Source organism: Rhinopithecus roxellana, chromosome 3 (genome assembly GCF_007565055.1).
Source record: "Rhinopithecus roxellana isolate Shanxi Qingling chromosome 3, ASM756505v1, whole genome shotgun sequence".
Lineage (NCBI taxonomy): Eukaryota > Metazoa > Chordata > Mammalia > Primates > Cercopithecidae > Rhinopithecus > Rhinopithecus roxellana.
The window spans coordinates 4,451,544-4,465,884 of NC_044551.1; the positions used below are offsets into that span (position 1 = coordinate 4,451,544).

The 14,341-nt window shown below is 36.7% G+C and overlaps 1 protein-coding gene across 1 annotated transcript; it reads right to left on the reverse strand.

Moving 5' to 3' along the window:
- Positions 1–573: 573 nt before the first annotated feature.
- Positions 574–2,475, reverse strand: LOC115896476. The gene is made up of 3 exons (XM_030927356.1): positions 2,379–2,475; positions 2,007–2,262; positions 574–772 (listed from the first exon to the last, which is right to left on the reverse strand). The coding sequence occupies exons 1-3, from the start codon at positions 2,473–2,475 to the stop codon at positions 667–669; spliced, it is 459 nt and encodes a 152-aa protein (XP_030783216.1). The 3' UTR covers positions 574–666.
- Positions 2,476–14,341: the final 11,866 nt, after the last annotated feature.

Consider the following 14,341-nt stretch of genomic DNA (forward strand, 5'->3'; position numbering starts at 1 on the left):
AGGCTGAAGAAAATAAATGTAAACAGCATATTATGGTGGCTCAGGGTGGATAATAATGGGACATCACTTCCTTTGTTTCAGTGTGAGGTTGCCCCTGATATATGACAGCTCCAAGGACTAAATATTTTCAATCCCCAGAAAAATATCGAGTCCCAGTAACACGTTTCAGGTTATCATGATTATTAGGATTATAGGAGGGGAAGGCAGTGCTGGTCTTTTAGAAAGCTCTCGTCATGAATGTGTTCTGGAGTGAATATTACTTACTAACAGATGAGCAGCTTGAAGTTGAGTCAAACAAAACTTTTAGTGTTTGTAAGGGTCAGGGAGCCAGGGGACAGTCTGTAACTCAGTTGTATGTTGACACAGAGAATGTACGAAAGCTGTGAAAGCTTCCACTCAGATGACTGTGGATGGTTGCTGGCGATTGTCTTGGACAGTAAGAGTTTTCTTCAGAATTGTAGGAGGTGAAGTCTTCCTATGGGAATTTTTGGACAAGAATACAAATGAAATGACTTGCATGCCTCAGTTTAGAGTATTCTTGGCCTTGTCTGTCAACAAATGGAGATTTGAACATGGGAATTCCAGGGGATTTTAATGAAATTTTATTAAGGAGATGAGAAGCAGGGAGTCTGTGTTGAAAATTCAATAAAGGGCTTGTTTTCCATCTCAGCCTGGATAATCTATGTTATCTCCAAGTAAAGGGGGTAACAATTCTAACAACCTGGCTTCCTTAGAAGTTTCCATTCTCACATAGGCACCAAAGGCAGCAGCACTGTCAAATAAACAAAGGTTTAATTAAATAAAAACTATTTAAACAGAGCAGAAATATTCTTCCCTGGCTAGTCACAGATTGGACAATTCAAAGAACAATCCCTGGGGGGAAATTGCCAATGGATTACTTTTTCTGTTTTCTGTCTATTGCCATGTTTTTCTTTCTGGTGTCAAATCTCAAGTTGAATTCAGTCAATTATCTACAGCCAACAAAAAGTGCATAAATGTCTCTTCTGTTACTGTTTATATTTCACCACTAAACAAAGCACAATTTTCTTCTCAGCTTCTTGCCTTAGGAGCTTATAAGTCCAACAAAACAAATAAAATATGTACATTCTATTGTCACTATGAAAGCATAAGGACTGATTTAGTTATGTACAAGTTTATTGCCAAAGTTTTTCTTGTTGCTAATGTTACACTTGCTAAAATGTGTTAAAGAAACAGACAATTTGCTGAGGATTTGGAAGGATTTGTTATTGTGTTAAGTACATTAAGTATCTAAGGGGTGTGGTGTTGGGGTTATTGTGTATGTCAGTTTCATATATTTTTTGCTTTCTTATTTTAGTTGCCTCTATAATAATTTTGACTTTAAAATGTTTTCTACAGATCCATTAATAACTGCAAATGTAGAAGTATAGTGTAACAAGTAATTGGTGTAACTAACACTAAAATGTAATGGGAAATAAGGATACTATTGTAAAGAAAACAAGAAAAACCTGGGGCAGGGGAGCAGTATTGATTCTCTCTTAGAATTCTTAAGATTCTCTGTTCCAACCCTTCTACCATGGAACAGTCTTATGTGGTCTAAGTGTCAAAGGTCAAAGGAACGGGGCAGTAACTTATCTTCTCAATTTTCTCTCTGAACATAGATTATTTTCTTTAAGATAGAAAAACTTTTCATTGTGCTCCTGAAACCCATCCCTCTCACGTCTCAGCCCCGTCGACTCTTCTTTCTGTGGGTGGGTGAAAAGCCTGCTCATCTGAGAAGGTAGCTCTGAAACTGTTCTGGAAAATCCTCTATTTTCCTCCACAAATGATCGTTTTAGTTTCAAGTTTATTTCAGGTACATTAATTCTCCCCCTCCTCAGACTTGATCCTGCACACGATCCTGCACACGATTAGAATAGGAAAAGATAAAATAAAATCGAAGCATATCTAGTTGCCTCAGCGACTTTATGCTTATCACTTTCAGTCAGCATTATTCTACTAAAAATAAAAAGAAAGATGAAAATTACCTCAGGCGTTTGCTGCCGTGCCTGCCCTTTGGTTTCTGGGACGACTCGGGTCCTGAAGCGCGGCACAGTTGGGATTGCAAAGCCGGGAAGAGACCTTGCTCCAGGTGTAGCTGCGTTTTTACCAGATCACCTGTCCTTTTCCCCTCCAACAAGGAAGCTGTGATTTTTCTCTGGCCTTTAGAGTCAAAGTGATTCCAGATAAGTAGATTAATGTGTAGAATATCTCTTCTGTATTGTTCCAGTGCAGCCCTTTCAGCTTTCCAGAGCCAGTTAGACTTGTTATGAGGAGCTAAGTGATTGGCTGGCTCTGGAGCTCAGTTTCATAGATTATAGCCCAGCGTACGAGAAGCACGAGTCCTATAGTTGGCGTACCCAGAGGCCTGCCAGTTCCTGCCTTAATGCATATGTAGTCGTAATTGAGTTCTGACACGGCCTTGGATGTTTCTGTCCTAAATAGCTGACATTGCATCTTCAAGACTGTGTGAGTAATCCTGATTTTTTTTTTTTTTTTTTTTTTTTAAGCTCAGTAAATTAATTACATGCCCTGGGAGGGAGTGATTGTAAGTAGAAAATAGTGAACTAGCAGATGATTCGTTTTTAAGGCGCTGTACTATGTGTATCAAGTTCAAAACGATGAATCTTAAAGCTTCTAAGACCTGGCAGGGTTATTCCAGCTTTGTGCCATGAATTAGTCAAGCTGCATTTTGAAGGAGGCTGTTTGATGCATTTGCTAGCTCTGTTTGTTTTATGGGGTCAGTAAAGTGGCAGAGGTCCAACAGGAGTAGGTTAAAGCAGGATGCTGGGATCAAAGCAGTGGCTTAGAGAGCACTTGAGTCAGGCAAGTTTTAAGGTTTCCCACCCCCACCATCTCAGTCCAAAACTGAGAGCGAGCATCAAATATTATAATAAATGCTTTGGAGACACGGGTGCACAGCAGATAGAGCACAGGCAAAGGAGAAATGTAGAATGATGGCAGCAATGCTTTCGTTCACTGTAATCTGCAGCCAGCTGAAGACACACACTATGAATAACGGAAACATTTTATATGAACAAACATGCTCTTCAGTGGTTCTGTTTATGTGGTAGAGGGCTGAATGAAACACCATGAGCTTGTTGTAAAAAGCCTTATAAAAGTACATTAAACACATACAGACACAACCATAACAGAAGAAAGTATGTGGATTGGAATTTGTGATTGGAGCAGATCAAATTAACCCAGGGAAGCCGTTGTTAGGTTTGTATGGTTGCTGGGGGTAACTTCTGTTGCTGACAAGGTTTAGGATAAAACTGGAGCAGACTGAAGTCAAAAACTAGAAAACATCAGCATTTCATTACCTTCTATAGCATACACCGCAGGATAGAATTAATACTGAGTATAGACTGGTAAAGGTGAGCAGTTTACTTTTTGCTTTTAAGTCATTATTGATTTCTCCTAGCCTATCACAAAAAATAATAGGGCTTTTGCCTATGAAATTAGAGCTTAGAAATATTTTTCTTCCTCCCAGATAATTTTTATACTTTTTCTCAATACAGCACAAAGCTAGGTCATTAAAAAAATTGGGTTGCTTTTCAAGTTGCTTTTTGTCTTATTTTTCCTCTTTAAACCTGTAGATACAAATGTATATATTTATGTTATGTATAACTCTCAAGCATAAATCATTTGAACAGTTTTTAAAATCACAGGCTCCTGTGGCAAATATAAGCTTTTAATAGTTATAGTTGGTAATTACTAGCCAATTCCTATAAAAATAACATTAGTAGTTTATTTTTGATTGCACTTGGTTAAACAACTGGCATGATTTAACCAGTAGGAGAGATATATTAGTTGTGTTTTGCATAATTTTGTGTTTCGATCACACTGGAAATGCAAAGTTTTGTTGTTAAAAATATTTTTGCTTTCTAAAATATTACCCCCTTTCAGATCACACCAATGAATGAAGTTTATAGAAAGAAAGAAAAGTAGCCAACATAGATTCCTTTTCTGTATCAACCAAATATATGCAAAACAGATAGATTTTTTAAAATATAATTTTAATACATTCCTTTAGAAACACATTTACTTCGTGAAAAAACAGTATAATGAGTTCATTTATTGACCCAGAATAGCGAGCTGATTTATTGAGTTTCTGTAGCCATAGACATGAATAGTAATGGTTGGCTCATTCTTAGCTATACATTCCTAACTGTATTAGTGGGAGAAAGGAGTGCATCTATAAAAGAAATATAATCCCATCCCTCAAGGTGGTTTGGAGCCCATCTAAGAGTAAGAAGTAGTAGAGTTGAAGCTGCTCTATCTGAATCAGCTCCTGACTTCAACTCAGCTCCTGTTTTTCCTTGGGTCCATGTGGCCCACTTGGTGTAGTATTCATATCTCCTTCTACCTTTTCATACCTTCATTATTTATGTTACCTTGCTTGGGTGCTTATTGAGATGAATCACATAAAAATGCTTAATTATCAAACATTAATCAGCTACCTATATAATTCAGAGGATGTTTAAAACCATGGCTCAGGGAAATTCTGGTGGGTGTATACTAGGAGTATTTATGTCTTGCATCCGTTCTTTCCTCTGGGACCTCCATCTCTTCAGTTCTTCCTGAGATGCCAGAGTCATATCTGTTACTTGTGAAAGAATAGAGCTCTAAGAAAAAGAGTCTAGAGGTGCCAGGTGCCCAGTGGACAGTGGGCTGGGGGCAAGGCATGGTGGGGAAAGCAAAAAAAATCTCCCAAACAGCAATAGTTGATCTTTCTTCTATCCACTCCTCTCAATTTTCTAAAGCCATTTTTGTCTAACTGTGGAAGTTCTTTTGCAGATAAGGCTCTGTAAAACTATGCATATCTGCCATAGACAGATGGATTTGACAAAAGATGTTTCCAAAAAGGAATGTATCACATCATGAACTTGCTAAGTGTTCATGAATACACACTGGCATTTGGAGACTATTAACACTACCTACTGAAGCAAAGACATAAATCCAAATTGAAAAAAATATTATTTCTTGATTGAATTACATTTTCCAATGGGGTTTTTTTTTTTTTTTTTTTTTTTTGAGTTAATTTTGTTTTTGGAAAAACTTACTCTTCCCTCCAACGTTTTTCCTGTGTTATATATAGGACTAATTTGATTTCTTCAGCTTGCCCAAGAATTTAATCATTTTTACTTTGTGTTTTCAAAAGAGTTGCTGTCTACCTTGAGCATATTAAAAAAAAAAAACAGAACAAAATGAATGAAACAAATGTCCTCCTTCCCACAGAAAAAGCACACCATCAAGGAGTTAAATGCCTTACATTTGTTTAAGTCCCTCCTTTTGTGGAGCTAGACACTGGTGGAGGAGGAGCTTTCATTTAATTTCAAGACAATCAATGATTCCAACTTAACTATAACTGTGCTCCTCTAATTTCTGATTTCAAGAAGCAGAACATTTTGGTGAATTAATCTTGGAGTCAATGGGACCACACTCAGGCCATGAAACGTTTTCTAAGCCTCAGTGTCTATGTCTGTAAAATGAAAATAATGATATATGTTCTGATATTTTACTGGATTGGTGAATACCCACATCACAATGAGAAAGTGCTTGTTAAAAGAACATTGTAATATGTAATTTGTAATGTGCTATACATGTACTCTATTATTATGATTGTAGCTTATCACGCTAGGGTTAGGACCCTTTACTTCTAAAAGCATATTCCCAGTAATGGACAAAACTTTTGAAGCAAAGAAAATCTTCACTGTTTGATCCTAATGTTATGAAGGCTTTTGGAGCTTACATTTGTTTAAGCTCCCATTGAGGATCCTATTGGAGCTTCAATGCTGATCCATCTATTACTTGAGTATTAAAAATACCAATAGGTTTACTGTGATAAATGAAGGTGGCATTGTATGTGAAAACATATTTAGTAAACTTCCATGTGTCATAGCCATATAAATGTTACATATTACAACAATTATCAGTATATTAATAAAAATACTTTTTCAAATTTTTAATTTTTAAAATGGAAAGTATCAGATATATTTCTTATTGATTAGATTGACTAACTTTCTAAGCTATGTCTGCTTCCCTCAAACAGGATGAATGTTCTTGTTGGTTAAGCTTGTACCATAATTTTCTTTCCACTTAGATATAGCACTAAGCCAATAGTTAGATAAGCATTCCTTCACAGCCTACATTTAGAGCTGCCAGTGACGAAGTTTTGGAGGACATATTTTCCTCACCGGAAAAAGTGGGTTAGGAAATTTAGACTGACAGATGTTCTTGGATTTTTTTTAATCCCTGTCTTGAGTCTCATTATTAAATTTTGCTAAGGAAATAATCTTGTAGGTTTTAAGGCAATGCTTGTTCCTAGTAGGTCTTTTCATCTCAGGGATACAATGAATGATCAAAATGACTTTCTGAATGATTTGAAAGATCAATTAGCAGCTTTGAATCCCAAATTTTTAGGTGGTTCTGCTTCAGAAAATCATTATGCTTTTTGGAATAATGTCCATAGCTGCATCCTACATTTCAGTGGTTTGAGCTCACTGCTGTTATAGTTTGATGATTTCCTAACAGCAATATTGGTTAGGTTAAAGCAGTTACCCATTTCACCTGTTGAACCCTTTTTAAAAAAATAGATGAAATCATAGAGGAATCACAATAAGTAAAACATATTAAAATGGAATGGATTCTCTCCCACTTTTATCTCACACAGCTCACCCAGAAATTCATGAGGGAACTTCCTAGGAAGGAAACAATTTCATTTGTAGTAGTATTTGAAAACTGGATCTAGGACTGTTGACCTGACTTTTTTGTGCCTTTGGTGATTGGGTAAGAACACTTCTTCAGTAATTTAAAACTATAGTGAAATAATGTTATTTTTTAAAACTTCTCAATAAGACTTTATTTATTCAGCAAAAATCAGCAGTTAGGTGCTAGAAACACAAAGATGAACAAGACATAGTTTCTTTGAGGAACTTATAACCTAGTAGATATTTATTTCACGTTTGCAGAACTTGTAGGATACTTCTCAAAGAAGAAGGGTTATTTATGAGGTTGCTACTTTTCTCCTTAAAATATTTACTATGTTAATAATGAAGGAATGACCAATCTGTACTATATACAAAAAGTGCTGGGTAGAAATATATTAATTTTCTTGGCTGGGCGTGGTGGCTCACGTCTGTTGTCCCAGCTACTTGGGATACTGAGGTGGGAGGATCACTTAAGCCTGTCAGGTCCATGCTGCAGTGAGCTGTGATTGTATCACTGCATTCCAGCCTGGGCAGGCAGCAGAGTGAGACCCTGTCCCCCACCTACCCCCAAAAAAGAAACATAAAAATTTTCTTATAAAATTTTACTTTTTAAAGTCTCCAACCTTATTTAGTTCAGTCCCCATATTTGACAAATAAATGGTGGAACCAAGATGTTAACAGGTTTAAGTTTCATATACAGTAGAACTGAGACAGGAACTTAGAGTACCTGGAACTAGAATCCAGATCTCTGCCCGTTCAGTTTAGGATGTACTGACAATATATATTGCTACTTAAAATGGCTAAAACAAAATTTATAAGCATCTATATATTTTGCAGCTAGGACAATTATCTACAAGCATGATATTTAATAGAAGATAAGGTAATAACATCTAAGATATACAATTATGCTATAAAATCCAAAATCAACAAGAAAGGAATAAAGTTGCACCATTCCGGGAAATACATTTCCAGAGCTTTAGATATCCTTATTAGCTTCTACATGTTAGTTTTGGTAATGTTAGCTGCTATAACATATAAAATCTGAAATCTTGTTGACTTACCTGAGAAGTTTATTTCTCACTCAGTCAAAGCCTAAAGTGAGTATTCTTGATGGGCAGATTCTTCTCATTCATTCAAGCAGTATTCTTGTGACTCCACTCTTATCACCTTGTTGTCACAACCAGCTTCCTGGTGCCTGTGCTTTGGCAAAGGAGAAAACTCATAGAAGTCTGCTCACCTTCTATTGGCCAGAGCTTGGTCACACAGCCCCATGTAGTGAAAGGGAAGCTGGGGCTATAGTCCTATTTGTGTCTGGGAAGAATAAAAAGTTGGTTTGGTGATTGTCTTAGTTCAGGCTGCTGTAACAAAGTATCATCGACTGGGTGGCTTGTAAACAACAGAAATTTATTTATTTTTTTTTACAGCTCTGGAGGCTGGAATTCTGAGATTAGTGTGCCAGCCTGGTCAGGTTCTGGTGAGGGCTGTCTTTTGGGTTGCAGGTGACTGACTTCTAGTATCTTCACATGGTAGAAAGAGAGTGATCTAGCTCTCTGGCCTCATCTTGTGAAGGCACGAACCCCATTCCTGATGGCTCCACTCTCATGACCTAATTATCTTCCAAAGACACCATCTCCAAGCACCAACACATTGGAAATTAGATCTCAGCATATGAATTTTGGGGTGACATAAACATTCAGTCCACAACAATGATCAACTAAGCTGTTTCTGCCATACCTTTTTTTCTTTTCTCTTTTCTTTCCTTCCTGTTCTTCAGTATGTCTATGTAGAATCTATGCCTTGTAACCAATAAAAAAAAAATTATAATATTTACCATATGGAAGAAATTAGGATAATGATTTTACTTTTAAATTCTTGATCCATATGTTAAAAAATTTCCAAGGCTATTAAAATATCACTGAATGTTGTGATTATAGAGATTGCTATGATTTAATACTTATGTTTGATAATGAAAAAGTAGTCCTGGGCTGTTTTTCTCTCTTTGCCTCACCTATCCTCTTCTATGTCAGGTATTTGCATCCCTTGCTTCATAGTTTTATGAAAAGGTGGGGAGAAAATGAAAAATTGTCAAGGAAGATGAAATGGCTAATCAAAATTCATTCATTCCCCATAGTTCCTTGAGTATTTTATAAACTTTGCAGTAAATGCTAACTTCTTATTGGGGAAAACTGCTGTAAAGTAAGTGTACAGGTAGGTTTTGGAGAAATTTTTCTTGCATTGAGTTGAGCAAATGGTGCAACTAGCGTAAGCTTGGTTTGTAGCTTCTCTATTTTTTAGAAGCTAGAAGGTTTTTCTCCACTGTGAACTTCTAGGGATCAACAAAAGTATTTATATCACAAATAAAAAAAAACAGTTACCTACTCAGTAAACAATGTTTTTTTCAGATTATTCTATTTAAAAAATCTCTCCAAATCTGTTCATTTTCTTTTAATAAAACATCAGGTTTCAATAAAAATCAAGAGCCTGTCAAACCAATTTTAGTCCTTTACCTTGGATATATTAGGTTCAAATATTTTTGTTGGGTGTTAAGCCAATCATAACCTCAGCTATTTTAACAACTAAATTATTTTCCTCCTATAAAGCAAATTTACAATCAACCTATTTAAGAAATAAAGACAACAAATAGAAACTGTTTTAATCTTCATATCCTGACCTAAAAAATAGAAGCACTAACTCATATCACATTCTCATATTTATCTGATTAGACTAGGAATGCCTAAAAAGAATTTTCCCATAACTCCATTTACTTGTTGTTTATTTCCCTGGCTCATTCCAAAAACAATTTTAAATGCAACACCAAAAGAGTAAAATATCCTCAATCTAATATCTGAGCAATCTTTTTATTTTGTTGAAACTGAACAATAATAATAGGCACTTGCATACTTCACTCTGAGGCATCGAAAACACTGACATGTCTCAGTTTTCAGATTCTGAAGATTATGTTCTATTTAATAGAGATTTTAAGCATATTTATTATATTTTTAGTCTTTGAACTAAGGCAGTCCATATATGGGTATAAAGTAATGCCTCAGTATAGTGTAGTAATTATTGGTGCTAAAGGTTGGTGCAAAAGGAATTGCAGTTTTTGTCATTAAAATGGCAAGAACTGCAATTACTTTTGCATCAACCCATAACTCTGTGGTCTCTGGAGCCAGACTGCCTGGGTTCATATCCCAGCTCTGCCACTTAGTACTTGAGTTACTCTGGACAAATTAATTAATCTCCATGTACCTCCATTTAATTATCTGGAAAATGGGATAACAATAGTACCTATCTGGTTAGGCTATTGTAGAGATTAAGTCAATTGATATACATAAAACACTTTGCATTTTATGTATATTAATTCCAAGATTGCTTGGAATGATGCGTGTCTCATAGTGCTTTATAAATGTTTGTCATCTTATTATTATTTGGGGAACTGATTATTTCGCAAAATACATGTTCTAGATAGCTGAAGTTTATTCAGTCAGTTTCAAAACTTCTAGATGTAGCCAGTTTTCATCTAAATGGATCCCTGTGTCTCTGTTTCTTCTGCTTTAGAGAGATTAAATGGAATCTTCCTTTGGTGATACTGACTGAGGTAATGCTGAGATGATTAAGAGGACATGAAGGAATTTAGGGAGAGTGTTTGCCCGTACACTAACTGGCCCAGACTGCTTTCTGCATCAACCCTCTGGCGATGTTCTAAGGGTTTGGACTTCAATCTACTGGACTATACTAGCACCTTACTTTAAAATTCCTGCTCCTATTTTGCTATAGGCTGTAAGCAAGAAAATAGCCTACTTTCTAAAAACTATGTATAAAATGAGAGAATAGGTGTCACTCAGGGTGTCAGTTCTCCCCTGAGAGTAAATAAGACATGACTGCATTTTTTCCTTCTGGGTGAGGGTTATGTTTTAGAGCAAGGGTTGGCAAACTACTGCTTCCTGTAGACCAAATCTGTTTTTTGTAAATAAAGTTTTATTGGAACACAGCCATGCTCATTTGTTTGCATATCATCTACTGCTGCTTTCACACACTGTAAGGGCAGAACTGAGTGGTTCCCGCAGAGACCGTATGGTCTGTATAGCCTAAAGTATTTAGTATCTGACCTTCTACAAAAGTTTACCAGACCCTGTTCTAGAGCTTTAAAATTGGACAGAGACAGAAATAAATGAGATGTTACTATATTTTTAGTAGTCCCCACTAACCTGCCTATTCAGTTGTTTGCAGCACCACATCCCTTAAATGTATTTTGGATAAACAAGAATTTATTGCAGTAGGCTATGTTGGATAAAGAACAAACAGCCCACAGTAGCACATTGTGAATATTAAGAGGTGGTGAAGCTGTGATTATCAAGCCAAGTTGTTTGGGAATCTTCATTGTAGTATTTGTTGCTCTACTGTGATCAGTATAAAACACGATGCAAAATTATGTAGCTTTCTGTTGTGTGCAGTAGGATGTTGTTCTAGAGATATTACCAGTTGGTAGCTCCTTTTTTCGTGCAATTATTCAAAGTAAATGTAAATATGTCTGCTGTCCTTTTCTCTTACATGAAAACTTCCCCCTCCCCAACACTGTAAGATTCAGGAGCATAGTGTACAGAAAAGGATCTTGAACTTGGGTTTGAATCCTGACTCAGTCACTTTATGAAGGAGAAACATCAAGTTACATTGCCACTGCCAGCCTCAGTTTCCTTGCCTGTAAAACACAGGTAGGAATCCAGGCTGTGCTTGCCACACAAGGAAGACCAAATGAGACTCAGCGTACTAGAAGGCTCTACAGTGCATATTATTACTTGTGTCTTTAATGTTCTCAATTTGGTTCACTTTCTCCTCATACAAAGATGTGTATGTTTATGGAACAGAATATACAATGGATTCTGCATGAACTAAAATTGTCAGCTGCACTGGGTGTGAGTCTGCAAGCGTGAAGGAGGCAGGGTGAGAAAGCCTCTTCAAACAGCATATGTATTCCTCTGGTGTCTGCTTTATTATTCACTTCTCTAATGTGAAAGTTTATGCTTTAGTGCAGAGCTCCTGGGAAATATGCAAAGAAAAAAGAAAAGATAACCTTGGAGGGGAAAATAGGTAGTGCTTATGCCAATACAAAAGCATGAATAGAAGCAAATAGGTGCTGGTTTCTTTTAGCTATAGTTCTTTAAGTGAATCTGGTATATATGCAAGAAGTAGTTAATTTTTTTAAAGATGAAGGAAGGAATAGTTCCTTTTAATGAAAATAAACTCTAGTGCTATGGAAATGAGAAGTCCTCTGTGATGAGGCTAGAGTAGAATTACTGAAGGAGGAAGTGAACGTACGTGGCTCCATTTCGTTTTTCTTGGAGGCCATAAAGAAAACCAAACAGCTTACTCAGTGTAAGTTATTTATACTTGTAAAAAAATCACCCCATTTTTATAATTTAAGGGGATGCTGATGGTTCAACTTTGGATTGCAATTACATTAAATGTATTTTCTCATAATCGTGTTTTCAAATGACTTAAAAAGATTTAACCAGAAAATTCAGAATTCTTTTGCTGAATTTGTTTTTTAAATGCTTTAGACTTTTAGATAAAATATTTTAAAATTATGACCTTGAATTTGAATTTAAGGGACTCCTTCAGCCTCCTCTTTTAATCTCCTTTGTTATTTGGAGGAATTATCCAAGTTGTATCAGTTAGCTATTGTTGTGTAACAAACAGTTCCAAAACATAGTGTCTTAAAGGATAATCACTGAAGATTTTCATGAGTCTACCAGTTGGCTGGGGAGTTCTGGTTATCTAAGCAGATTCTGATTATTTTAGCAAGCCTTACTTATGCATTAGGAGTTAACTGGCAGACCAAGATGACCTTTCTTGGTAAAGTCAATGCTTCTTCCCACATCTCTCATATCCCTCCAGCAGGCTGGCTCAGGGATGTTTTCATAGTGGTGTCTGGGGTCTAAGCATGGGCAAGTCCAATTGTGTAAAATGGTAGTTGGCAACACACGCGCACTTTTCAAGTCTCTGTGTGTGTTACATTTACTAACACCCCACTGGCCAAAGCAGTTTGTGGTGAAACTCAGAGTCCGAGTGGACGATTGTAAAGTTATGAGTCAAAGTGTGCATACATAGGAAGGCCATGAGTTGGGCCATTAATACATTCAGTCTACCAGAAGTCATTTCACCTTTTTTCCTCCATCTTAACAGCTTCCCTTCTGGAAATTTAACTATTACATACTGTGTAAAACCAAACCAAACAAACAGAAAAAAGCTCAACTTGCCTGACTACTTTTCAGCACTGTTTTTAAAGCTTGGTCAGGGAGTAAGCTGTTATTACAGGCTAACATTAAAATTTTGCTTATTTACTTACACACTTCTCCCCTAACTCCTCCTTTTTAAAGCAAATTGAGTTTAAGCCACAAATTCTTGAATAGTGAGGTTGGTTCTTTTTCAATTTTATTCATATCTATCCCTGAGCTCTATTCTGTCTCTAATCAATTTCTGTATTTTGGAGCCGCTATTACTATAGCATTTGCTGAATGAATCTGTGGGGTTTTGATCTTGCTTTCATATGCTCTTGCTGTTTGATTTCCTCTCCCTTAACTCCGGGTTTGCATTTCTTCCTGCCTATTCTACATGTCATAGAGGAACTTCAAACTGGACATGTTTTAAAGAATACTGGTTATCCACTTTGCCCAGTCACACATACCTTCAACCAACAAATATACATTTGTTGAGTGACTTCTATACTATTTCAGGCATTAGTAATATACTAGTGTAAAAGTAGACAAAATGGAGGCCATCCTAGAGTTTATAATCCAATGGGGATTGACAGACATTAAACAAGTGTGAATATATAATTTAATGCTTGTCAGTGATAAGGGTTATTGAGAAAATAAAGCAAGGTGAGCAGAAAGGGAATGATGGCTGAAGTGCTTTTTTGATTAGTGTTGAGACAAGGCCTCTGAAGTGAGGGAGTAAGCCACGACAATCTGGGCAAAGTGCGCTGCAAGCAGGGGCATTAGTGGAGGCAAGGCTGTCTGAATGACATTCGGTGCTGCAGCAGCTGTACTTCCAATGGAAAGAAGGGTATGAAATGAGGTGGGGGAGACAACCAGGGACCAGATTACGCAAGGCCTTTGTAGACAACAGTAAGCTCGTTACATTCCTTCTAAGTGCCATGGCAATCCATTGGTAGATTTAGGGCAGGGGAGAGACATGGTCTGATTTCCAGCTGCTGCATAGAGCACAGACTATAGGGAGGCAAGAGTGGAAATTGGGAGGCTATGACACTCATGTCAGAGACACTGAGGGGCTGTGTTAGGAGAGTAACAGTGGAGATTGTGAGAGGATGGCAGACTGTGGAGCTCTCCAAAATGTGTTTCATTTAAAGAAGCCAAATTTAGATACTGTGATCAGTTCTGCCAAGTCAAGCCTGGGGAGAAGTATCTCCCAAAGTAGATCCAACAGACTTCCGGTGACATCTGAGTTACTTTTAGGTGCTATGTCACATGCATGGACTTTTAAATTTTAATAGTTACTGATGATTTTAATGTGGATTAGAAATATATAAAACTTGCATGTAAAAACCATGATTTTACAGTTATTACTTGGAGTGAGAAAAAAGTATTGAG

Excerpts from the sequence above, each read along its gene's own strand:
- LOC115896476 (XM_030927356.1), bottom strand. The coding sequence starts at position 2,475 with ATGCAATGTCAGCTATTTAGGACAGAAACATCCAAGGCCGTGTCAGAA. Across the intron at positions 2,263-2,378 it reads AGGAACTGGCAGGCCTCTGG|CTGAAAGGGCTGCACTGGAA; the intron begins GTACGCCAACTA and ends GGCTCTGGAAAG. Across the intron at positions 773-2,006 it reads CACGGCAGCAAACGCCTGAG|TGCTGCTGCCTTTGGTGCCT; the intron begins GTAATTTTCATC and ends TTTATTTGACAG.